The sequence below is a fragment of the Lampetra fluviatilis genome, chromosome 3, assembly GCF_964198595.1.
Source record: "Lampetra fluviatilis chromosome 3, kcLamFluv1.1, whole genome shotgun sequence".
NCBI lineage: Eukaryota > Metazoa > Chordata > Hyperoartia > Petromyzontiformes > Petromyzontidae > Lampetra > Lampetra fluviatilis.
In genome coordinates, this window is record NC_136277.1 from 35,332,338 (window position 1) to 35,360,223 (window position 27,886).

Here is a 27,886-nt window from a genome sequence, read left to right on the forward strand (position 1 = left end):
GGCCTGCCTGCCGTAGTGTGCGGCCGCGGAGCCCGGGGACATTGTTTAGTGCACGGGAGATTAAACAGCATTATTCACTCCGAGATGCCGAATTTGGCCACACACACACATCGGCAAAATAGCTGATTAGAAGAAGTTCTCATTGTGTGCCGTGTTTATATTTTTTTCATTGTAAAAACTTTTTGTTGTACTGTAGTTGTTGGAAGCATCGGGGCTAATAAAACTAACATTTGTGACCGTTCAAAAAGTCAAAGTGATTTCCTGCTCAAATGAGCATTGAGGTGGTGCTGAACCCCCATTCACAGCCCTGTGGAGGCAGCAGTGAACATTTTACATTCATATGGCAGGGGCGAGTCCATCCATATGCCAGTTACTGACCGGTTACAGTTAATATGCTAGAAATCATCTATACTGCAGTGTTTATGATGTCTGTCAGTAACAGTTCTGTACAACAAAACAAAGATCCCCCATGTAGCCTTAATAGACTGTTGGTGTAATTGTCATTAGGTCGCACCTATGAAGGCTGGCACAGAACAATAGGGGGTGAATGGCAAGTACCATACTCAGCCTTCTTTGTCTCCCTTGTGGAAATGTTTACAGATCACACCAGGTACTCATTTGAGTCTGAGTCGATCTAGGGGAGGCCCAGGACTGGTTCAGATAATTGTCACTGGATTTGGTGGCCATGAGCTGTAATCAAACTCGGGCCGTAACGCAGGGTGCTAACTGCTACACGACCGTTCCTCACAATACCCATTAGCACACATGTTTGCAGAGGAACGGATATCATGTTAGCTGCATGTAAAACCTAAAGAACTGTTTCAGCAGTGGTGGACATGCACAGGCCGAAATGCTTAATTCACCACTTTTGTCATTAACATTGCCTTATAATTTGAAACATTGATGAATAAATATTTAATACAGTGTTAAAACGAAATAATAATATCATTTTCTTCACCCAGCAAAGTCTCAAATGAGTTTCAATGATCATTACCAGTAAAGATGTTTGACAAACTCCTTCATGAGTTTTTTTAAAAGAACACCGAGTTCGAATTCTGGCTGGGGGGTCATCTCAGCCCATCATCTTTCCCTCCGGAGTCGGTTAAACGAATATCAAAGTGGTTATCGTATGGATGGGCTTGCCCCTGCCATAGGATGGTGGAATTTCAACCACTGGCTCTGCAGGGCTATAAACAGGAGATGAGCACCGCCTTAGTGCCCATTTGAGCAGCAGGAGATCACTGTGACCTTGACTTTGTGAGCACAGATAAGAAGTGCTGTCAGCACTTGCACAGCCATTGTGTTGACCCCCTCTTCCAGGCATCCGTGCAGCTGGAGTTGGCGACGGCGATCGCACACTCGCTACGTAATGTGTGCAGCTCCACTCGCTACGCGATGTGTGCAGCTGCTGCAGCTAGAGCGCATGGCATGTGAACCAGTAGTGTGCATCATGTAATTATTGACGTATTATGGGTGTGACTGGGTGCGATATTAATTTAATTTAATGCATGATGTGCACGTTATAGTTTGGCAATAACAGTGCCAATTTTATTTTTTTAATGAAAATTGTAACCACAAGAGTATGTGGAGAGATCTGATCTTGCAAGAAAATACAGAGATCGTGGCAACATTCTAAGAAATAGAAAACAAAGCAGAAAGCTGAACCCTCATCACTATAAAGGCAAACTGGTGATTTGTGTGGGACTTGCTGCTGGGACACAGGAATGTATGGATAACACTGGGTGGCATGGCTGTTAGAGAAAGGGAAGCAAGTTAATAGACAACCAAAGAGGACAGGGCACATGTGGGAGAGTTGTAGTTCCATATACATAGCCCACTGTCAGTAGGGGACTGCTGTTTGGTGGTGGTTGAGCACAGTGTGGATGAGACAAAACAGTGTTTGTTGACCCGAGCCCTGAACATGGGTGGAGAAATCAACGAGTGAAGTGAATGTGAACTGTGACTGTTAATAGTGATAGTAGAGTGATGAAGAGGCTCAGTAGTAGAGCAAGCAGCTCAAAAGTCGAAGGTTTCGAGTTAAAATCCTAGTTGGGAGTTGACTCAGCCCATCGTGCCTCCGAGGTTTACACAATTAGTACTACTTTGTTGGGAAGTTAACAGCGCTTGTCGCTACCAGTATAGGAATGTGGGATTGTCACCGCTGGCTGAGGGCTGAACACAGGAAAAGAGCACTGCCTCGATGCTGATTTGAGCAGAAATCACGTTGGCCTTTGTCTTGCCTTGTATGGTTTTGTACAGCATGCAGCAATTACCACTATATTTGATTGTGCAAGGATTTAATTGTTAATTACAATGTGCTGTGGGTAGAACCACAGGTTTACAGATAGGTCACAGCATACAGACATGGGGACACAGATGTGTGTCTTCCCACATCAGCATCTCCAAGTCTGTGCATCTAACGGCATCGCCACACAGACAGACAACAACACAGGTGCACAAGACAACATTTGCAGCAACGGTGCATCTCTGCGCCCGCGGGAGTGAATGGCTTTACAGAGGAATAATGCACTGAGCCGGATGTTTGAAGGCTTCCCTTGTCCTGAGGGTGGGGAGAAGGAATGGAGGCAGCTGAGTGGGAGACAGGCCAGGGGGTGGGGAGACATGTAGTGAGGTGCGAGGATTGTTTGAAGATGTCCGTTGTCCTCGGGGAAGATCCGATTGGTGTTGGAGGGAGGTGAAAGAGGGGAGGCGCTACTTGGGCTGCAATCTCAAATCTCAATACAAATGGATGGAGCTTCTGTTGCGGTATGGGTTTCAGAGTTGTGATGCTGCTCACACTTTGTGCTTTGTCCATATGCAATGGCTTTGGTGTAAATGTTAAAGGATGCATATTTAATAATGGCATGTATTAATATATTTTTTTGAATGTGGGTGAAACCTGTTTGAGAAAATATATCAGTTTTTCAAGGGGGGCCATGTGAAACAAAGAAAATGGCAATTGCAAAAGCGAACAAGGTATAACTTTGGCACATACAGCAGCCGGAAATAGCAGAGATATGCGTAATATGTTAGAGATTTACAAACTCTTAATATTATGAGTAGAAAAATAACAATTACATCCAAGATAACCGACTACAAAGTTACAATTTAAGGCTGTACCTTTCACTTTAGTCTTCAGTTAAATATTGTTTTAAGTTGCAAAAAAAACATTGATTATAACAATGAACCTAAAAGTTTTGGGGGAAATTTTTTAATTTTCTGGAAGCATCTTCTTAGGTTTTTTCGGTAAAGTCACGTAGAAAGTAAAATAAAAAAAACAAAAATCACGACGTTTTTTTATTTTTTTTATTTTTATTTATTTATTTTACTTTCTACGTGACTTTACCGAAAAAACCTAAGAAGATGATTCCTTGCAGTCACGAAAGCTTCAAATCTAGAATTTCTGGAAGCATATAACAATGAATTGTTTTATAACAATTGTTTTATAACAATGCATTGATTAATCTATTATATGCTATCCTTGCACTCAGCATGTGTATCAAAGCATGTGTGTGAGAATCAATTATTTCCAATCTGTATGTATTATGTCATTGGTTTACATAAGTCCTGCAGAGACGAGAAGAAACACTATATTCACTAGCACAGCAACAAAGTAATTGATGATTGAATCCAATCATGATTCTGAATTGTAATAGTTAATTGAATAGTCAAGGGGGTTTGAACTCGTGAGTTACTTTTGCATCAAATCAATGAGAATCGTGCTCATGATAATTGGTTCTTTACCCTTCTATCTGGCAACAAAACTGACACCTTTTTACAAGGAGTCATGTTTGAATAGACCGCAATACCTGCAGTCATAATACAAACAAAAGAACATAACTCTGATAATGTGCACTGTCCTTGAAGTTGATTGGTCCACACCCGAGACAGCTTTCCTTAGAGCCTAGTCTCACATGGGTTGGACCAGATGACGCCAAAAGGCGCACAACTCAACGACAATGCACCATCAGAGTATGAGAGCTCGGGGCAAGCATCTACATGTGCGCCTTTTGGCGTCATCTGGTCCAACCCATGTGAGACTAGGCTCTAAGGAAAGCTGTCTCGGGTGTGGACCAATCAACTTCAAGGACAGTGCACATTATCAGAGTTATGTTCTTTTGTTTGTATTATGACTGCAGGTATTGCGGTCTATTCAAACATGACTCCTTGTAAAAAGGTGTCAGTTTTGTTGCCAGATAGAAGGGTAAAGAACCAATTATCATATTTTTACTGGCAAATGAGGTTCCCATAGTGTAGTTAATCGTGCTCATGTTTACCACTCACTGCATTGATCCAACCTGAACTGGGAATCCCGGTGGTGATGGTGGTTTATAAGTGAAGGGTAAACACTGTCGTTCCATGTAATTGAGGCTTCATAATTTAACATTGTTAAAATATTGAGTGTCCTAGTTTTGACACTAGGACCCATGTCTAACATCGAGGGAGGATATGTATGTAAACATCTGACATTTCACCAGCATTGGTGAAAGCAAGCCTGACTGCTGATTAGACATTGAATGTCGAACTAATGCTGATAACAAAAAAATACGTACTTCCAGATGGCTGTGTGGCCAATGAGATGTGAATTTTTTTTCATATGGAGGAACGGATATATACAGAGCCATATCACAAGGATTTGCAAATGGGTAGAGATTCTCCTCATGGAAATGGTATATTTTAGTGTTTGTTTTCAATCAAATCGAGAACACCAGAATAATTGTAATCGTCATGTGGAGCATTATCTGGACTTGTGAAAAACTGGCAACCATAAGACACATTTTCATGGACCACAATGGACTGATAACACTTTTTTTATTAAAATGACGCAATAATGGTATCTACAACAGTTCCAGGAATCACTTCCCCTGGTCACTGTCCCTCTGGAGTCGATAATAAAATGAGTCCCACTTTGTGGGGTGTCAACAGTGCCTGTCCTATGGATAGACCCGCCCCCATCAAAAGAATGCGGATTTTCCACCACTGGTTTAGGGCTGTAGACGGGAGACGTTACACCGCCTAACTGCTAATTTCAGCAAGATATCACTTTGACTTGGGGTTCGTGTGTTTATTTTGTGAGTTTTTCCTGTCACGTGCGCTTCACTGGGACCGGTTGTGTTCTCATTTATTACCTTGAGTGTCGCCTCCAGTAGTGTGCCGATTATGTGTGTGCCTTGTTGCTCTGCTAAACTTAAGCGTTATTATTTATGGTTAGTGAGCAAGTAATACACGAATACTGACATTGTGTGAATGTGTACATACACACACCTTTACGCCGAAGTGGAATTTTCAGTAGATGTTGCTGCGATGTTGCGTAATGTTGATGCATTGCATCTGCTTGCGGAAATTGTCAGTGATTTGTAATTCAGTTTTACTTTGAATAGTTTCTGAAATAATTTGTTTAAGTCAATCTTTTGTATAGGAAATATATTCTATTTAATAATGATTCATAATTGTGAACAGTTTAAAATTTCGATTTAAAGCTTTCGTGACTGCAGGGATTCATATTCTTGGTTCTTTCGGTAAAGTCATGTAGAAGGGAAATAATAACAATAACAATAAAACAATACAATTCTCACAACATTAAGAAAAAAACGCTACTTTTTTTCAAATTTTCTTTCTGTGCTTTTCACACATGATGATTGCTTGTGTTGCAATCGAAACGTTGTGAGAATTGTATTGTTTTCTTTTTATTATTTTATTATTTCCCTTCTACGTGACATTACCGAAAGAACCAATAATAGTTTAAAATTTGTAACGTGATTGTTTTGCTCTGATTTGTATGTGGTTGTTTTTGAACTAATTTTTATTTACTTAATTGTTGTCCTCAATGTTTATGTTTTTGTCATTTGCGGTGATCCCAGTGAGTCTTGCAAATGAGACTGATCCTGGTCTCTCGAGTTCACCACCTGGTTAAACGAAATTGACTTGTCACCCTCTATGCCAACGTAGATGAGGCAGGTCGGTACCTCAACTCGCTGCTTCATTTCCAAATCTGGTTGCTTAAGCAGCAGATTTATAGCATGCATCCCACTCTCCCCAAACTCCTTCATGCCCCTCCTGTGTCCCTGTGGTAAGTATGTCATTAATACGTTCGGTGTTTGCATTGACCCGTATCATTGGTTTATGGAGTTGTCTCCCGTGTCTTGAGACAGATTTATGTTCCTCTTGCAGGGTCATCTGAGTTAATGGCCTTTCCCAAGCTTCACCTGCCCACCTTCACTGCTCTTGCCACTGACATCAGTTCCTAGTCTCGTGGAGGCATAAGCAGAGTGGCAGCACCCTAGATTGAGATTTCTGACAAAGTCGGGTTGCTCTGAGTATAACGCAGAAAAAATAGCAATGTTTGTATGTATCTTGAACTTCTTTCACACCGTACATAGCCAACCGTACTCATCAGAGGTGAAGGGGAATGAGAACAAACTAAACCCAAAAAATGTTCTCAAGAAATGAGTTCAAACAGATCAGCGCAAACCACAGAAGATGCGGATCCCTAATGCGCAAGTGGAACTCCAAACCATGGACCAAACAACTTTGCACTGCCCCACGTGAAGGTGGTGGTGGTGGTGGGGGTGTTGTATCTGCGATGCACCAACTCTCAGACGAAGCTATTTATATATATATATGTTGAACTTCTTTCGCGCACCGTACGTAGCCAACCATGCTAATCACTTGCAAGTGAATCTATAATGCACTGCATAGGCCATATGAAACAAGGAGAACTGAGTGTTAAATGTACGTATGTGTGCGAGTAGTGATGATGGCCCATGTGGAGGTGATGTGGCATAGCTATGGCAATCTGCTGCGGATTGTGCTTCATTTTAACATTTGTTAATGGGACTTAAAGAATGCACTTGTGGACTTTGCATTGATTTTAACAAAAGTTAATAGTTATTTTATTTGTTAAAGAGCACTGCAAAGTGAAGCAGGTGCATGATCCTCATCTCTGGGCATTAGCGATGGCAATCGGATGGCGAAAGTTTGAAGTTGTGCTCCTGGCTTGGAGATGATTCCAGATTAGCCGTGACCTTCTCCGTCTGTCGCAGCTAACTCATGCCCACCCCAGGAGGGAGGGGGGAGCCTTGGGGAATACACACGCCACCTCATCAATTACCACAGGAAGTGTTATCAAGGTCGCAGGCTGGCTGATTTAATTACGCTGGCGGTGTGTATTAAATGGTACATTTAGAGATTGCGAAGTGCAGTAATTAATTCACGGCTGGGACGCGCAGCGGGAAGCGCGGCGTCTCCCCCCGGAGCCTGATGAATGGATCAGACACTCGCGTCGCCCTCATGTGGGGCTCATCCCCACCGCCTCTAGCCGCCCCCCCCACCGCACCCCTTCTCACAGCAACCTCCCACCCCTGCTCCGACCTATCCCACTCTTCCTCCCCTGCTCTCAGTAGCAGCGCAATTTCCTGTGGCATTGCGAAGGATTGGCGACGTTGCTGCGGTAAGATGAAGATCTTTATGCATCGTAGAGGCTGTGAGTTATAGCGTGGGTTGCCACCTTTTCCGCCGACTAAACCCAGACATATCTCAAGTCTTGCCTCTTAGAGTTGATAACCCAGATCGACCTTCACAATAGGTCTATCACACTGTGCAATATACTGTAATCGAGTACAACACAAAGCCACCACATTTCAGATCAAATTAATCCACGCTGCTGGCACACAGATGGCAATTCCTGGACCGTTCAGGTTATGGCATTGATGTTAAAACAACTGTCTATAGACAGGTGGCAACCATAGTTGTTATATTGTGCATCGTTATATTTTCATGATAATATCCTGCAGATGTACGAACGTGAAAAACTTAAATTGTAAATATTGGTGCTTTAAGTGTACACAGCACACAGCATGAGCGTGTGGAGGCTTTGGCACGCAGACGTCCCATGCCTGGCGTTGATTATGTCTGTCGCAACCTCTTTAACTGTTAATCTGTAGCAACGTAACTTTATCAGGCTGTGATGGAAGGCACGGGTGGCAGAAGCAACATAAATGATGAGCTGGTTAGAGTCAGTTTTTATTTGCCATTATCCATTACCCTTGGCTGACACCTGGTGTCGGGAGCCATGAAAACGCTGCTTCATCACGCCCGCTCTGCCGGAACATCCCATTTGTAACGAGCCAGGAGCCGGCTCTGGTCAGACGCCTCGGCTAATTAAAATTTCCTGCCGACGTCGCCACCCAGCCGCGCCGATTGCATGACAAGCGAGCTTTGCTGAGCTTGTTAAAAAAAACACTCCCCTCTCAAGCTTTGTGTCCGTCGCATCAAATGTGCACATGCTCTATCGTCACCAAAACACAGTGATCCTTGGCTCGGCTGTGGACTCACGACACCAAGCTGAGTGTCGCACAGGGGCGTTTGACTTGGGGTTGACGTGTGTCCCCACGCACGGGGGCATCGCAAGGCGTTGGCGCTGGGTCGGGGCACCAATGTGTGGAGTTTAAGTTGGTTGTGTATTTCATACTTCTGTCGGTGCAACAGAGGAATCCAGCCCAGTGGTGTAGCGGTGGAGAGCGCAACTCTCAATATGAAGGTTGCAGGTTTGAATCCTCGTTCCGGGGTTGACTCAGCCCACCGTCCCTCCAGGGGGTGAGTCCCACTTTGCAGGGAAATCAACAGTGGTTATCCTCTTCTTGGTTCTTTCGGTAAAGTCACGTAGAAGGGAAATAATAAAATAATAAAACATAATAAAATACAATTCTCACGACGTTTCAGCCACAACACAAGCAGCCGTCCTCAGGTGAAGAACAGGTCTGTTGGAAAGACAGCGTCTGAATGAGCACCACCTTGCTTGGCAGGGTATATTTAAGTGGTTATCCTTTTGATTTAAAGCTTTCGTGACCGCAGGGATTCATATTCTTGGTTCTTTCGGTAAAGTCACGTAGAAGGGAAATAGTAAAATAAATCTTTTTTTTCACATACTTTATTATTTCCCTTCTACGTGACTTTACCGAAAGAACCAAGAATATAGTGGTTATCCTATGGATAAACTTGCCTCCGCCATAGAAATGTGGAAGTTCCTACGACTGGATCAGGTCTGCAAATGGGAGGTGAGAACCACCTCCATGCTAATTTGAGCAGGAAATCACCTTTACTCGACTTGAGCAAAGTAAGTATCATATGCCAGATTTTTGTACAGTGAAATTACAAGTCAATGTAGTCTGCATAGGAGGAGAAATGTATATGTCGTTCTACCACTTGTGTGCTTTGACTTAAATTCCGACTGGGTTTTCCGTCAAGACAGTATCAAGAAAACAACTGAAATACATTGGTAAAGAGATCAGAAACGTGTGGGTACACTTTGAAGTAGACGTTTCTTGTAAAGACATAAACATTGTATGACAGACATTTGAGCAACGTGTATTCATTGTGTTGGTATGTGTGATGTCCTGCTCAAATGAGAACAAGCATTGCTCATCTCCCGTTTACAGCCCTGAGCCAGTGGTGGAAATTCCACATTTCCATGGTGGAAGTGAGTCTATCCATAGGACAACCACTGTTGACTTCTCCATAAAGTGGTACATTACTCATATAATTGACCCTGCAGGGTGGGATGAGTCAATCCCCAGCCAGGATGTGATTGGGGATTGACTCAAGAACTTTCTATTGTGAGATTCGCTGAGCTGTGTGTGCAGTGGGTATATTATGCAATTAATTTAATATCTTAATATTACTTGCTAAAATATTTAACATTTTACATTTCAACAATATGGTTGTGGGTGAGCCTCCACCAGAGTGAACTCGGTAAAGTCACATAGGTAAAAAAAAAATAATAAAATTAAATAATAATAAATTAAAATAACTACATGAAAATAACTAAATTTCAATTTATTCTTTTTTTACTTTATTCTTATTTTTTACCTATGTGACTACCGAAAAAACCTAAGAGTATGAATCCTTGCAGTCACGAAAGCTTAAAATCTAGAGTGAACTCTGTCTATATCGTAGTTGTTTGCTCTTTGGAAGAAGTGGGTGTACCCACACTTATCCTTGTCACGTGACCTGCCAATTGACTGTGGTGTACCCATTTATCCATTGATAGTGTTGGGTGGACAGGCGGGGTGGTGACGGGGGATTTAAGACATTTGCCCCGATGTTTCAAGTGCTTTGCCAGGAGATGTAATTGAACTGGTGATCTAGGTTGGAAACCTGGTCTAAAGATAAAATAATAAATTAAAATAATAGCGACGTTTCGATTGCAACACAAGCAATCATCATCAGGCATAACAGAAATAGCAACAAAAATCTAACTATAGCAACAAAAATCTACTTAACCGAAAGAACCAAAGAATAATTCCTGCAGTCACGAAAGCTCCAAAATTAAGATTGGAAACCTGGTGTGCTCACCACGACACCGCCGTGGCAACTCATGGTGAAGAATCTTGAAGTAATCTCATTAACAGGATCTGAATCATTTGCAAAGAGTGGGCACGTAAGTTCTGCCACTGCCGTTTGTTGTGTACACGTGTACCGAGAAGGTGTCTGGCGAGATCCGTTGTTTGCTCGTCTTTCATCTGAAGCGACGTTAATTTGATTGCCGCTTATATTTGGAACAAACACTTTTGGTCGGGTTCCCGTGGTATTTTCCAAGATAGGAATAATTCACGGTGCTACAGCCCAGCAACAGAAAGTAGATAACACGACACAATCAGGAGCGTCATTGTGGAGAATATAAATAACAAAAATATTACTCGATTCAATGCGTATTAAATAATGTACTCCCAAAAGGCTGTGGTGGCTGATGGGATGTGTCTTTTTTTTGGTAATGTGGGGGGGGGGACAGATATGGGAAGGAGGCAGTATTGATTTTATTTATTTTGTTAATGCCAAAACGGCTGCCGGCGACTCAACTTTCATGTCGTATCGAACCCAGCACGTGTCTCGACACCGCACGGCCACCGCTTGACTTGACGCCTTCCTCGAGCCAGCGCTGCCCTCCGCGAGTCTCTGGAGCCATCTGGCCCTCCAGAAGCATTGTGCCTGAAACTCGGTCACGACCAGAACCCTCAAATTAAGGAAGCATATTTAATCATCCTACCTCCTCCCTCCCATCTCCCCAGAAATTATACAGCCTACTTAATTTTCCCACAAACACCTCAAACATTTAAATCCCATTAGTGGTGCCATACAAGGATATGCAGAGTCCTAATTGGGGATCAATATGCATTTCCTACCTTTGTAAATTCCCAAGGCTGGGGATGATTAATAGACAACCAATGGGTTCCCTGTAGCTTGTGAATAATTATACAAGGGCCTTCACCACAGCTCATTTACAGAAGGTTGCGAATTCTGACAAAAAAGTCAATAATATATCACAGTATTATTATGCGTATCAAATACATGCATTGTCGCACTGTTAACTATTGTGAATCCAGAAAAAGGCTTTTAAATGTTCCTCTGCGTGGGGTTGTGGTGGGGGGTGCACTTCCACGTGTGTGTCCATTGGCTAGAGGATACATTTAAGAATGTGTGTACACTACTCTGCATACACGTGGTTGTGTGCCTTAGCGTGGATTGTGGCAGTATGTTTGTGCCATTATGAATGTTTTTATGCCAACATGGATATGTTTACCGTCATGTATATCTAATGTATATGTTTATATGTGCGTGCTTTTTGTGTGCCTGTATGTGCAATCTCGTGTATGCACGAATATATATGTATCTATTCCAATGTGTGTATACATGTATGTGTGCAATTGCCTGTGTGTGTGTCTGTGCGCCTGTGTGCCTGTGCATGTACATAGTAGTGGCGTGGTGGTTAGCGCACTGCCAACAAACCCGGTGACCCGAGTTCGATTTCCGCTCAAAGCCAATATCGGTAAGGAATATCGGAACTGGTTCTCCCCTAGGGCGACTCAGCCTTAAATGAGTACCTAATGCGATGTGTAAACATCAGCACTGGGGAGACAAAGGCGGCCGGGCGTGGTGTTGGCCACCCATCCCCCTCATATGCCGTTCCGGCCTTAATAGATGATCGCTAGCAGCACTTGCCCCTTCAGTCAGATAAAGGCTACAACGCGGGTCTTTGTTGTACGTAATAATATGTTCCTTTATGTAGATGTGCGTGCATATCTGATTGTATATTAATGTCCCTGTGTATATATGTGCGTACCTGTGTGTGTGCACGCCTGTGTGTGTGTGTGTGTGGCAGAAGAGAGAGTGCCGCTGTCACCCTCTCTGGTAAACACGCAGTGCCGTGAGCGCGCGTGTGGCCGTACGTCATCCCTCAGCACCATTACGCCCGCAGCCCGCCGTGTTGTTCCTGCCTCATTTGCATTCGCTAATTACATTCCACCATTACAAACCGTGCAGAGTTCGCCGTAATGTAAACCATAAATTATTCCTATAAAAAGCTGCTTAATTGAGACACAGCATGATACAAGGCCTCATGCTTTTAGGCTTAATTACATAACCACAACAAAAGCTGATTATCCCACTAATCTCCTGGCAAGGAACTTTTGCAAGTGTGGAAAGTTGGAAATACAAATGTGTGTTGTGAAGTTCAGTTGTACGCATGAGCATTCGTTAGCTGCTGCTGGAAAGCAGTGTCCCCGGGAGGTTGTACAGTGCTCTTGAGACGACACAGCAAGCAGCAATAGCCACATCCCGGTGCACAGCATCCACTCTGAGCATTAGTGAAATATGGAAGACGTGCAAATTGAAACACCGATATTAATTCTATCCATAGTTTCATTGCAACCGGCCACGTAGCTCAGCGGTAGGGCGAGCGGCTTGCAATCAATCGGAATGTTGGGAGTGGGGATTTCCTTAGTCCATAATCCCGGTGTGGTCGATAAAAGATATACCACTTTGTAGTGAATATCAACAACCCTTCAGCCGGGACTTTAACTCACAACCTTTGGATTGTTCGCCACTTGCTCAACTGCTGAGCATCCAAGTCGGATACAAAGAAACAAGAAATATCATCAGTCGCTGGCAAATCAACTCAAAGTGGAGACACTCGCGCCCACCATATGAATGTGGAATATCTACCACTGGCTCAGGGATATGAGCACCACCTCAATGCTCTTTTGAGTGTGAAATCACGTTGACTTATTTATTATTTCAATGCCCTGGATGTGTGCTAGATACATTACTGCATTCAAAAAGCATTGAAGCATCATTGCCAATGTAAATGTTCTCCATAGTGACACTAGTGATTGTTTTGTGTTGTGCATTCGTTTTGCGTCGAACTGTGACCGACATCTAACAGAGGATCCTTGCCTATGAATGTCTGATAGTTCACCACCATTGGTCCAAGCAAGCCTGACTGCTGATGAGGCACTGAATGTTGAAACCGGTCCAGAGTCGGCTTGTGTCTATTTTCTTCTTTTCCGTAAGCATTTAAATGCACAGTGCACTCCAAGGGCACAGACAGAGAAGCACGCACATATAAAAATGTACGCTGAAACAAATGGTGTCAGTGTAAATGTAAGGTAAGAAGAGAGATGTTGAGCGTATAAGTGGGTGGTGAGAGAGGAGGTCCATTGTCAGAATTTCCTGCTCCTTCTGCCCTCTACCCATCCCCTACGTGACCAGGGCAGAGAGGCTTGGGAAGCAATCTAAATATTTGTGTGGATAGTTTTATCCAGGATTAGTTCGAATGTCAAACCGGGCCCAGAGTTGGCTTGTGTATAACCAATGCTGCTGAAATTATGCACTCTCAGGACATGTGACTGATGGGATCTGTAAAAATATACTTAATCTTTTCTTGTGGAGGGACAGATATGGGAGGTAGGTGAATTGTTTGCTCATTTATTGTTGCTTATATTCTCTACTAAGATGCTGACGATTATTTAGTGGTTAATATAACGAGCGGCTTCTAAAAGGCGCCTGGATTCGTGGGGCTACACTGGAGTGGCCGTGCTGTTGTATGCGTGTATGTTGGGTTTCTCTTGCACCGTACGTAGCCTACTGTCCGTGTTATTCGGAGGTGTGGGGGAAGGACAACAAACTAGACTCAAAAAGTAGTACTAAAGAAATTAGTTTTCACTTTGCTTTTAAAAGTGCTTAGCTCCAGTGGCTTCCTAATATCGGAAGGACGAGCATTCCAGATGGCTGCAGAAGCGAATCTGAAGGCTCGCGATGCAGTGACCATCTTTGTGCAATCGTTAGCCAAAAGCCGCTGCGAGGATGACCAGAGTTGGCATGATGGTTTATGCTCCTTGACGAGATCAGCGAGGTGTCGTGGTTCATTTGTGGCAAGCACTTTGTGTGCACTGAGTGCGACCTTACAATGTATCCGATCGGCAACCAGAAGCCAATGCAGCTCAGCGAGGACCGGACAGACATGGTCGGATCTTGCAGTACCCGTCACGAAACAAGCGAAAAGATATTGTACATGCTGCATGGGGATGGGAGTGAGTGGCCGTGCACCAGGGAGGCCTTGGTGAGGACAGGGACCATGACAACGCTGCCTCATGCATCACAGTCATGTCTGTTGATTCAGACACAGCCCTCACCAGTATTGCTTGTGCTTTTATCATCTTAATGATTAGTATATATCATAAGCATTGTGCCTTTATATACAAATATTCAAAATTCCAATTCTGTTATAAAAATATATATTTTATTCAATTTCCGCACCCCCGATTAGCGTGGTTGGCAAATTCGGTTGGAAATAAGTTCAACATACAGTGGTACCTCGGAGATCGAACTTAATTCGTTCCAAAACTGTGTTCGATCACCGAATTGTTCAAGTTCTGGGGCGTTCGATCTCCGAGGTTCTACTGTATATACATATAGACATGTAAAAGTGGATCTTTGAGAATTCCAAGTTCCACAAAGAGGTAATTTGTTGGATTTACTGCTCAATATTTTTCACAAAGAATGCCACAGCCATAGTTATGGTGGACTAAATTGTTGGTTAGGGTGGACACCAATCAAGGGCATTGACTGCATCACCCATTATTGTCATTAATGCTTGTACTGTTTTAAGTCGGAGATAAAATGGGTCCGAGATCGACGCAAATCTACACATGGCACGAGCTCGTTATAACAAGACGCGCCTAAACGACACCTGTTTATGACGAGTGGTGGTGCAGGAGCGCGCAACGCTCTCTTCCCTTCCTTTTGATACCTCCACACGGCGACCACTCAACCTGTGCAGGTGAACTACTCTTAGGAGCACATTTTCTTCCCAGTCAGCAAGTGGTTCCTTATGATGACGAAATGCTTGTTATACATAACACAAAGCAATCATGAGCATCGTTGTGGAGAATATAAGTAACAACAAACAAGCAGACAAGACGCCTATGGTTTAGGGTTGTGAAACCGAGACGGCGTGCGGAAGCAGCGATGTGTAGCCGAGCTTGGGCAAGGTCACCTGTGGCCTGCGCTTTAGTCTCAGTGGAGGGCTCCGGAGGGGCTCAGTAATGGACGCTAAGGTATTTAATGCCATCTTCTTCCTCGTATGGCAGGGTGATGAGCAATGTTGTACGTGGCATGTTGTATGTTACGAGCGACATACCTGCGTTCGGGCCAGTCCTTGGTTTCTACCATCTTTCATGCTTTGTTCAATGATCTCTCTTCTTCAACACGGCATTGACTTTCTGGGGTGAAGAGGCGTGAGTGCCTTAAAGAGCAGAGTAGCTATCCTGTATAGGGCAGTGTTCTTCACTCATTTTCAGAGGGGGGGCAATTTCGCAGATAAGACATCAGTTTGAGGACCGCTATACATTTGAAACCCCATTGGGTTTAACAGTATGATGGGGTGTTTTCACATTTGTGTATTGTCAGATGCCGCACGCCAGGTGCTGCACTAAAAGCTACCAGGGGCCGCCAGTGGGCCGCGGGCCTTGCGATGAACAACACTGATATAGGGGCACCTACCCATACCAGGCAATAATCACGAAAAAGTGTGCTGGCTCCGTTTGTAAAAGGGGCTGACTCTTGAGCCTACATTCCATTGGCAGCGTGTCAACCCTAAGCCAAATTGGCTCGAGAGCTGTGCTTTTGGGCTTGCATTTCATCCCAGGATCTCAATAGTGTTTTCTGAGCAGTTTTGGATGGGAGTGTGTGGCTGTGAGCGTGTGATGTTTTAATTACTGGTAGTGCATGGGAGTGTGAGTTAGTTGGTCGTGGTGGATGTAAGTCTGTGTTGTGTTAAGTAGTGGTGGATGGGAATGATTCTTGCTAAGATAGTGGTGGCGATGCTAGGTTGGAGGAGTATTGCGTTATTGGTGGTGGATGGGAGTGAGTGTTATGTTAAATAGGGGCGGTGGTGGTGGATGGGAGTGACTGTGTTATTGGTGGTGGATGGGAATGAGTGATATTTTAGATCCTCGGTTTGCTTTTGACAGTTTGCTGGCTTTGATTTGAGGGGTAGGGATGTTGGTGGGGGTATGGTGGGGGTACGGTGGGGGTGCGGTGATGGGTGTTGTTGGGTTTGGGCGGAGGTGATTCATTGGTAGCTGCTGCGACCCAGCTGGCCTGATACTGTGCTCACCCAGCCTCTTCTGCTCGGCCTACTAATCAACTTTAATGGGCTCCATTAAATTCAGAATGATGCTATGCCGGGAAAGGTTTTAATATCGTCAGTTAAAATGAAAGTTGCGCTACAGTAAAAATGACAAATTGGGTTCCTGAGGATTTAAGAAATTGAGTCAAATTAAATTAATAACGAGATTTTAACTTCCTTGAAGTAGTTTGTCATCGTCTCATTCTACATATGCATGCTGTGAGTCACCGCTGTAGGAACGAGCATATGCTGTGCATCTCTCCGATTCACAATAAGTTTCTTTAATACCAGACGAGCACTCGGTGCTGCGGAGACGTGGAGTCACGTTGATCATTGTACTGTTATGCTGCTTAATTGGAGCATTTAGGCTGTTGATGTGAAAGTTGAGCATTGTTTTATTACAGTTATTTCTTATTTCTTTCCAGTAAATAAGTCAATATTGCAAACATATCAACTCACGATTTAATAGTGGTGTCGTTATATATATTAACTAAAACAGTATTACATTTTAATATACAATGTTAACTGTCTTGTGGCTTTGAAACTGCCCAGGATTTGCCAAATGAGTGTTCTTGCACTTGATTGGTACATTTGGAGAGGACATTTGCACGATGGTGGGGTGAGTGATCACGCAATGATTGTTCAGCCTTGTGGGTCAGGTCACCAGTTTTTCCACAGAGCAAACCCAGATATATTTCTCAGCCAGCTGGGTCTTTTTAAATTGTAAAGAATACTGTAGAAAAGTACAACACAATACCGTCACGGTACAAATCAACTTTTGGCACCTGAACGCAGATGCCAAGTCCTGGACTGACTGGCAACCCAAGGGACTGTCTGGGTCAAACCTGGGTCACACCTAGCCCTTGTAATTGTCTGAATGTGCATCACCCCGCTGACATAGCCTGCACGCGGGACACCTGTGAACCACGCTTGTGCCGTCGTCAGCCGCACCTGGTATGCAGGAGGTCGTGGGTTCAAATACTGGTTGTGGGATAAGTCAGCCCATCATCCCTCTCAGAGTGATAGAATGAGTACCACTTTGTGGGGAAATCAACAGTGGTTGTCCTGTGGATAGACTCGCCCACACCATAAAATGCAGAATTTCCACCACAGGCTTAGGTCTGCAAACAGATGTTGAACACCACTTTAATAGCAATTTGAAGAGGACAGCTCTTTGAGTTTATTTGTGAAATGCACTGGGCCTGTGAAATGTTCACAGTATGCCAGACAGCTGATGTTATTCGCTTCACTTCAATTTCAAAACATGAAACGAGTTCGTTCATTCGGTCACACGCACACAACGCACGTATGCACACACGGTGTGGAATAGCACCGTTGGCGGTCGATTACCGGTGACTTTAATGAAAATTTATGGCAGGAGTGGGATACAAACGACCCACAGCCAGCACAGTGACACACAGGAAAGTCACCTGGCCCAGGATTAATAACCAGCCAAGTAATAGATTGAGCTACGTGTAGGTGAGCGCACTGCGAGACGGAAGCTATGCAACGGGTGCAATCATTTTTCATTCTAATTGAGAATAGGACTTCCCCCACCTCCCAAAGCTGAGCCCCCTCTCCCAACCGTCGGTTTCTCTTCTGCGACAGGAATACCTGGGGCGAGCGCAACTGGAGGAAGACTTGCGCGCTTTCTGTCAGGCCCGGGGTCCGGCTGATGGCTACGCTGCACTCGTGCTCATGGCGGTCTCCTTCCCGGAGGGGAGCCCCGTGCCCTCTCGACAGGTGGCTGTGTACAGCTGCTGTGGAGCACTGCAGGCGCAGGTGTGTCTGGGTAACCGCAGATTCAAATGTAGTCTTAAGTGGAGTTAGTCTAACCAGTTGGGAATTTGCGAGGTTAGGATCTTCTCATTTGCCAAGTGACCTGTGTGATATTTGCTTGATTTATTTTGGTGACCAATGTCACTCTTACGACTGAGTAAAGGTCTTGGTCGCTCTCGTTCTCACCTGGTTGGGAAATATATGTGTACATATTTCATCTGAAATTTCTCTTTGAGATGGAACATTTCATTTTCAGGGGTGTCCATGGTATCCGTTCACACATACTTGGCAAACACATACTGACACATCTATTAATGTGTTAAATCTATAACATACACAGTATGCATTTATGCAATGAACATCGTACCCAAACAAATCAAATACATAATTAGATGGTATACATCGCTGGTTCATATATAATGCACTCTAGTTGTACATTAAACTTCATATATATGTTATGATGTTTCTCTCTCACCGACTCATGGTTTTTCTTCGTGTAGATCTGTGGGGCATTGCAGGCGGCCGATAGCCCCGACTTGCAGCTGCGTGCGATGGAGAGCAGGTGCCCCGTGGTGTCCAGCTTCCAGCAAGGCACACACTCTGCTACCCGCAAGCACGTGCTGCCCATCCTCGCAGGCTTCCTGCAGAGGTAGCAGCAGTCGCCGTCCCTCTGCCGCCTTGCAGACACCGCGTTGGCTCCTGCTGGTTGGGGTGGACCAGGGCTGCCACCTTGTCCAGAGACTAAAGCCGGACAAAGTTTTACTGCCAAGTTATACCTCTTCCAGTACATAAATCAATATTGTGAACATATCTATGCACACTTTAATACTAGTGTTATTATTATTATTTTTCTTTCCTAAAACAGTGCCAGTTTTATTATACTGTATTGTGTTTAACCATGATTCATAATTAGTTTATTTTGGGTTAGATCGTATTGGTATGTACATTTTTTAATATAGCCCTCCACCACCGGAGAGCCAATCAAATTATGTTGTAACATGGGTGGAAATGTGCCAATCGATTTGGTTTATCAGCAAAACTGGAGGAATGTTAATGTTGCACACTCGAAATGAAGGACGTGGGCAGGTGCTCCAAATCGAGGGCAAGCACATTTATTTATTGTGGTTAATATTAATCTTGGGAAGAACAGCACCGTCACTCTGTAAAATGCAACAACACGTGTGTTACAACCAGCCTTGCGCCCGAGTCGCCATTAACCATGTGACTGGTTTACACGTACGGTTATTCATTAACCCTTTCTCTTAAACCCAATTCTACTACTGATAAACCATCCTTGTCTTTGACAATCACATTTGCACATCACTATTCGACTATTACTTTAATCCTAAGCTGTATGTCTATCTATACCATCCACTTATATCGGTATATTACACCCATTATATGTACTGTATGTGTACAGTATACGTACTGTATCTCACCATTGTACAGTTTACTACTTTACATGTGTTTTATTCTCAATAGCATTGCAAGTAGTCATACTCTGGGTACATGGGCATGGTTATAGACTAAACAGTATTAGAGTCAGAGAATTACAATGACAGTAACTAATTACCAGAGGTGTGGACTCGAGTCATGTGACTTGGACTCGAGTCAGACTCGAGTCATGAATTTGATGACTTGCGACTCGACTTGGACTTGCATAACAATGACTTTGTCCCACCTATGAGATGTGGACTCGAGTCATGTGACTTGGACTCGAGTCAGACTCGAGTCATGAATTTGATGACTTGCGACTCGACTTGGACTTGCATAACAATGACTTTGTCCCACCTATGCTAATTACAGTGCGTCATCCCTTTACAATGCACAGTGCTAAAACGCCTCTAATTGCATATATCACAAACTAACAATTCAAAGCAAAGGCTTAAAGTCTAGAACAAGTCTAGAACAAGTCTAGAACATTTATATAACGATCAAAAACAACCTTTGGGTCCTTTACCTGTAAAATGCAACAACACGTGTGTTACAACCAGCCTTGCGTCCGAGTCGCCATTAACCATGTGACTGGTATATCCGCGTGGTCATTCTGTAATAAAGGACTCGATCCTGGGTCTGTCTCCGTTGTCCTTTATTCGGGTTCTTACACTTTTCCCACACGGCCCTCGCTCAGAGCTCTCCCCTTGGCAGCTCCATAGCTGCTCTCGCTCCCGTAGCCTCCACACCTCTGCAGCTCCGCTGCAGATCCCCTGTGCAGTCCTCCGGCTGCCCTCACTGCAGCTCCACCGCTGCCTGTCGTTCCTCCGCGCTTGGTCACCGCTGGCCGACGGTGCCAAGTCTTACTCCCCCGTGTGTGTGGCGATCTCGCCACTCCTCGACCTCCGCCCTGCGTGGCCTCACTCTAACTCTGTCTCCCACACTCCCACGTCTCTTCCGGTATCTCTCCCTTAAGACCTCACCCCTCTCTCACACGTGACCTAACTCCTCCCCCCCATGACGTCATATCCGCGAAGCCGTTTACGCCCGCATTACACCACCCTCCCCCGTAGAGAAAATCCAGCCGACCTCGGCTGAACAATAACGAGACAAGTAATGCGAGCGAACACAACCATCACACATTCAAGGACAACGAAGCATACAATAAATATAACAACAACAACAAAACACAACAGTAAAATTTAACGAAATGTAAGGGACTTTGAGAGCGTTCGGGTCGCCGGGCCGTCCCGGACGGGCGGCGGCCCTCCTGCAGACCGGGAACGTGACGGGGTTTTAGGAGCGACAGGATGAAGTCCTCCTGTCGCTATTGGAGGCCCGTCAACGTCCCGGTCCCGTGTCCCTGAAGGCCCAGCGTCGGGGGTGCGTCGCGATCGTGTCTGCGACGGGGTCGGAAGGGCGGCGGGGCTCGGAGTCCCCGCAGCCGTGGTAGGCACACCCCGAGCAGAGTCTCCTGTCTCCAGCAATGTCACGGCCGGCTTGTCTGTAAAAGGCACGACAGGTGCTCTTGCAAGGTCAACAGGCACAGGCAAGGATGAGTCGGCAGCCACAGACCCCGGCAAGGCAACATCGGGAGATGACGCATCGTCTCGAGGGGCCACATATGGTTTCAAGCGCGACGTGTGAACGAACCAACGCCGAGATCCAAACCGAACACGTGCAGACTGTGGGTTGGGAACCTCGATGAGGCGGACCGGCCCTTGCCATGGTTTGTGTAATTTAGGAGAGGTACCTGGCCGCACCTGCGGGCAATGGAGCCAGGCCATGTCCCCCACCTTCCAGGGGCACTCCCCCTTCGAGCGTCGAGCACACCGCTCGTTCCGGGCCTGGGCTTTGGCAGTAGCCATGCGGGCCCCCTCCCGTGCCTCAGTAACCCGGCGAACGGTATCCCGAATGTAATCAGGAAGAGGCTTAGCAGGTCCCCTCACTCCAGTTCCCAACTGCACATCCATTGGCGGCACGTTCTCGCGACCGTACATAAGGAAAAACGGCGAATATCCTGTAGCCGCATGCGGCGTCATTCGGTATGCCGAAAGTACCCCAGGGATATGCAAATCCCAATCCGATTGTTTTTCACTCACGGTGTGACACAACATTGCGGACAATGTCCGATTCAGCTGTTCGACCATACCATCCGTTTGCGGATGGTAGGGAGATGTTCGTATCTTTTTAGTTCCAAGAGCCGCGCACACCTCCCCCAACAATTTAGAAGAAAAATTACGGCCTTGGTCTGTGAGGAGCTTCTCCGGCGCCCCCTTGTCCATAACGTACCCGAATAGAAAGGCGTCTGTGATAGACGCCGCTGACTGGTCAGGCAAAGGCCAGGCCATCGGCCAGCGGGAGAGGTACTCCACCCCAACTAGCAAGTATTTATTTCCCTTAGCGGATGGCGGGAAGGGTCCCAAAATGTCCAACGCCACCAATTCGTTAGCTCTAGATACCTGAATAGACTGTATGGGCGGCACATATGGTTGTTTAGGTGGTTTTAGCCGGGCACAATCGGGACACGCGTGAACGTGACCGACGACATCCGTTGTCATGCCGTGCCAAAAATAGTCTCGCTGCAGCGTCAATAGGGTCTTCTGCACCCCCAGATGTAAAAGCGTGTCCCCATGCAGAGTCCTAATCAACTCGTACCGCAAGGATACCGTTACAACCAGACGCCAGCGTTCCTGTAACCCTTCCCTCCACATCAGCAGACCATTGCGGAGAGCGGTTTCCGGCATACCCCCCGTACCCAGTCCCCCACTCTTCTTCGCAGACCGATTCCGTAACGAGACCAATGAACCATCCAACATTTGTTCCCGAATCCACACAGCCCTTGGAAGATTCAGAATCCCATCAGCCGGTCCCGGCTCCTTTGGAGCTTCAGGCACGTCGACCGCCAACGCAACAGGCTGAGGGGGTTGCTGAATCGGCGCACATCTATGCGTCCCCGACGCGCACGCGCAAGGGGATCGCTGCGGCAACCTAGAAAGCGCGTCCACATTCGCGTGACGCACCCCCTTCCGATGGTGAATTTGGAAGGAAAATTCTTGCAGCGTGTCCAACCACCGCGCCAACTGGCCGGATGGTTGGTCCATCTTAAGAGCATACTGCAAGGCCGCATGATCCGTGCGAACAATAAACGAACGACCGTAGAGATACGGTCGAAATTGGCGGAGAAAGAAAACAGCCAAAAGTTCCCTGCGTGTGACGCAGTAGCGAGTTTCTGCGGGAGACGAAACCCGGCTACCATACGCCACCACGCGTTCCACACCACCTTTTGATTGAGACAACACGGCCCCAATGCCCGTGTCACTCGCATCCGTATCCAGAATGAAGGGGTGATCGAAATCAGGATAATCTAACGTCGGTGCCATAGCCAGTCGATCGCGCAGGCCCTGAAACGCCGCCTCTTCCGGCGGTCCCCATGCAAATTTCCTTCCTTTACCCGTAAGGAGGTGCAAGGGCCTCGCGATCGTCACGAAATCCGGAACAAACCTCCGATAGTATGAGGCAAACCCCAAAAAGCGACGTACATCCCCCACCGTGGCCGGGGTTGGCCAGTCACGGACGCATGCTGTCTTGTCCGGATCCGTGGCCACCCTGTCCGCACTTACGATATGCCCCAAATAGCGCACGGACCGTTGCATCCTGGCGAACACCGCCTCCAACCGCAGTAAATGCTCATCAAATGTGCAGCTGAAGACGATAATATCATCTAAATATATCAGACATGTCTCCCACTGCAACCCCGTTAACACCAACTCCATCAACCTTTGAAATGTGGCAGGGGCAGCATTCAGCCCCATCGGAAGACAATTAAATTGGAATAACCCCTGCGGCGTACGGAAAGCAGTCTTCTCCCGCGAGGGCTCGTCAAGGGGAAGCTGCCAGAATCCCGAAGAGAGATCTAGCGTTGAAAAGAACTTCGCCCCCGACAAGGCATCGAGGGAGTCGTCCATACGCGGCAGGGGGTACGCATCTGCCACAGACACTTTGTTCAATTTTCGAAAGTCGACACAAAATCGCAATTTGCCATCCTTTTTAACCAAAACAACAGGCGCGCCCCATGGGCTGTTAGATGGCGATATTATGTCCGCAGCCAACATGTCATCCACTGCCCCTCGAACCTGATCTCGCTCCGCCGGACTCATCCGATGCGAGTTCAACCGAATAGGGGCAGTGTCCCCTGTGTCAATATGATGGTAAAGCAACGAGGTGCGTCCCAAGTCCAAATCGTCGGAGCTAAACACATCAGAATAACTCAATAATAATTTACGAAGCGCACAACGTTGTTCACCGGAAAGGGAAGAATTTTCCCCACACAATTCGGTGATCCAGCGATTATCAGCAGCACCAAGACCTGAAACACCACCAACCACGACCTGGCTGCCCAGATGATCTTATGACGTAAACGCCGTAGTGGCATGTGCCACAACCGTACCAGCCGGCACACACACATTTTCGGAACTTGCATTAAGCACCTGCAGAAACGGCTGCTGGTCATGCCGGACAATAGTTTGCGCCCCAACGAGCGCCGCTCCGCCCGTTATAGTGGCGGACGGCGACAACAAAATCCCAATTGCACCCTGACGACCAGGTACAGGCTTCCGATATCGCAAGGGGATAAGCATCTGTGAGCCAGGTGGAATATCAACAGATACCTCGGACAGCGCCTGCACCTGAGCAACCGGAGCAGGTCGCCCCCAGGGCGACGGTAGAAATGTAATTTTTCGCCCACCCCGGTAATTCAATGCAGTTTTGATTAATTCGAATTAGAATGGGCATCTTGGCCAGGAAGTCAGTTCCCAACAAGCAAGGAACCGCGAGGGACCTCGAAATTAACACAATTCCCGAGGCCGACACTCCCCCGATAGATATTGTAACGTCCACCTGGCCCACAATGCCCATGCTACCCCCGTTGGCAGCGACGCAGGAATCGTAAACCGGACGCACGGCCTCAGGTGGGATGTTCAACAGATGGAAAATGACATCCGATATAATGGTCGCGGACGCCCCGGAATCCACTAACACACGTACGTCCACCCCTTGTATAGAACCAGGTACAGTGGACGAACCAGTAGCGGCCGCGACGACCCGCCGTGCCAATTTACGCCACTGCGTTACCGAGCGACGTGGCCCAGTCGATGGCCTCCCCCCGTTATTAACAACACCCGGATCGCACGACTACGGTGATGAGTGAGGTGTCAAGCCTTGCCGGGTGTCTGGTGCGCACCGACTTGCCTGTCCTGGAGGATCCTTCCGTGGCACGTCCGCTGACGAGGCCTCCTGCTGGGGCGGACCCGGGACGCGGGCCCAGCAGTCCCTGGCGTAATGGCCTTTACGGCCGCAGCGGAAGCAGTCGATGTTGTTGCGCCGCGCCGCAGGCACCCCGTCCTGACGCTCCCGTGGCGGTGGAGCAGATCGCGGCCCCGGCGTACTGCGGGCCGACCACTGAGCAGAGGTGGCTGTCAGCTCCTGCGGGCCCCCCCCCGTCAGGAACGTACACCGCCTTCTTGGGATCCCAACCCGCAGCACCTCCCTCGACGATGGGCCCCCCCGTCCACGCCGTAACTTGCTTCCAACGGCGCAGGTTGAACTGGGCATCAAGACATTTAGCGGCCGCCCGGGACGTAAGCTTTTCGTGGCCACACACCGGCATAGGAATCCCCAAATCCCGGGACAGCTCGAGCATCTTACCCAAGATGAGAGGTTCGAGCAGGTCAGGCTCCGTCTCCGGGTATGCAGCCATGGCCAACTCCAATACCGCACCCCTGTATGCCACCGGCGACTCCTCGGGTGCTCGCTGACATTGAACAAACCGGCGATGAGCATCATCCGGTGGCTCATATGCATCTGCCATCTCGTCGAAAACTCCTCTCAATGTTTTCTTCTTCTCTGCCTTCATGGAGCGGAAGAATCTCACCGACTCGTCATCGAGAAGAGTCGGTAAAATCTCCAATGCCTCAGCGTCCGTCCACCTTGCTGAGCGTACCGCCGCCAGAAATCTGCAGGCGAAAGCACTCCAATCGCCCCCGATGGAGAATTCTTTGACGGTCGTGAGATGACGACTGCGACTCCTTGTTGCACCGTCCTCAGCCGATGACTCACCAGGCGGCATATTCAAAATGGCGTCGCATCGCAACGTGTTCAAGATGGCGGCCTCTCGCCGCGGAGAGCGCAAGATGGCGGCTTCCCGCCGTTCTTCTCCTGTCACGCCCAAGATGGCGTCTTCTTGCCGCGTGGCCAATGGCGCCGACAGCGGAGGCAAGGCAGCGACCTGCGGACCTCCATCGGCTCTCCCCAACGCCGTCCTCGGCGTGACGAGCTCGCACAATTGCGCGAGCACGATTTTCAGCGTCTCCAGCTGCGCCGCCATCTGCCTTCATCGCCAATCCGCGTCCTCTGGTGCAGACGGGTCCACCGACGCGGCGACATCTTGGACTCCCGGACCCACACTTGTTCCCGCACGGATCTCCTCCTCCATCGCAGGCAGGTCGACCGCCCGAGGAAGGTCGTCATCGTCGGATGATGTAGCAGATGATGGCGCAGGAATATTCTTTCTTCTGAGCTGTTTTGGCATGCCGTTTCACTTCTGACACCAGTGTAATAAAGGACTCGATCCTGGGTCTGTCTCCGTTGTCCTTTATTCGGGTTCTTACACTTTTCCCACACGGCCCTCGCTCAGAGCTCTCCCCTTGGCAGCTCCATAGCTGCTCTCGCTCCTGTAGCCTCCACACCTCTGCAGCTCCGCTGCAGATCCCCTGTGCAGCTCCACCGCTGCCCGTCGTTCCTCCGCGCTTGGTCACCGCTGGCCGACGGTGCCAAGTCTTACTCCCCCGTGTGTGTGGCGATCTCGCCACTCCTCGACCTCCGCCCTGCGTGGCCTCACTCTAACTCTGTCTCCCACACTCCCCCGTCTCTTCCGGTATCTCTCCCTTAAGACCTCACCCCTCTCTCACACGTGACCTAACTCCTCCCCCCCATGACGTCATATCCGCGAAGCCGTTTATGCCCGCATTACAATTCAATAACCCTGCCAGCCACCTTACAGGCCCAACTCAGTCATCACATGCTGCTGTACACACATGCATTGATGCACTGCACAGCCCATCAGGACTTTCACAGAACCACACTTTGCTCCCTTGCTGCACAAGGACATACTTAAAAGAGTGATCCATTCCTAATGTGCCACATTAAAAAGTAAAATGTTTACAATTTGTATTCGACCTTTAGCTGGAGATTACAGCCAGCATCATCAGGCATTTAATAACAGCTCAGCTTTTGAAGACCCACATCAGGAAGCTCTTTTATGCAAGAGCTGAGCTTTTGTTAAACGCTTGATGATGCTGGGTGTAATCTCCAGCAAAGTGTCATATAAGCATTGTCAGCATTCTGCTTGGGCTTTTCTAGTTTTGTTGGTCAACCAAATCACTCGGCATATTTGCCCCACGTGACAACTTGATATGATTGGATCTGTCGGGCGGAGGTTTATGGTTAACATTGACAATACCTACATGACCATTTAACCCAAAATAAACTAATTATAAACCATGAAAATTGGTTATGAACGTCTACCTATAAAACTAGTATTTAACTGTGTTGTGGCTCTAAAACTGCCCTGCATTTGCCAATTGAGTGGACATGGAGTTTGCTCTTGTAGTTCCATTGGTACATTGGGAAAGATTTGCACGATGGCACCGTTAGCGATCACGCAATGATTGTTCAGCCTTGTGGGTCTAGCCAGGTCGCCAGCTTTTCCACAGCAAACCACCCAGATATATTTCTCAACCAGCCTGAGACTATCTAAACTGTGCAAGATACGGTATGAAAGTAAAACACATTACCACCAAAAGTGTTTGGATTCAGTATGGCTTTCCTGGGTCAATAATTACATATTACTCGCGGGAAGCACCCGGCGCTGCCCGGGCGAAAAGGCACACACACACATCGACTTACACACAAAGACATCGACCCACACACACACAAGCACATCGACTTACACACACATATGGACTCAAACATACACATACTCACACGCATCGACTTACACACACACACATCGACGTACACACACAGTGACTCACACACACACACACAGCGACTCACACACACACACATCGACTTACACACGCATCAACTTAAACAAACATACATCGACTCACACACATCCAACAACACACACGCACATATAGACTTACA

At 47.0% G+C, this 27,886-nt stretch overlaps 1 protein-coding gene across 2 annotated transcripts in view; it reads left to right on the plus strand.

Annotated features, from left to right (window-relative positions):
* PRUNE1 (prune exopolyphosphatase 1) overlaps window positions 1-27,886 on the plus strand; it is a 60,522-nt gene that overhangs the window by 25,724 nt on the left and 6,912 nt on the right. The window contains exons 7-8 of one of the 2 annotated variants that reach the window (XM_078855021.1): window positions 18,074-18,247; window positions 18,745-18,893. In XM_078855021.1, coding sequence (XP_078711147.1) covers window positions 18,074-18,247; window positions 18,745-18,893 — 323 coding nt within the window. Of the gene's footprint in view, window positions 1-18,073; window positions 18,248-18,744; window positions 19,826-27,886 lie in introns of those variants that run through there. The other variant, XM_078855022.1, reaches the window with a different exon arrangement.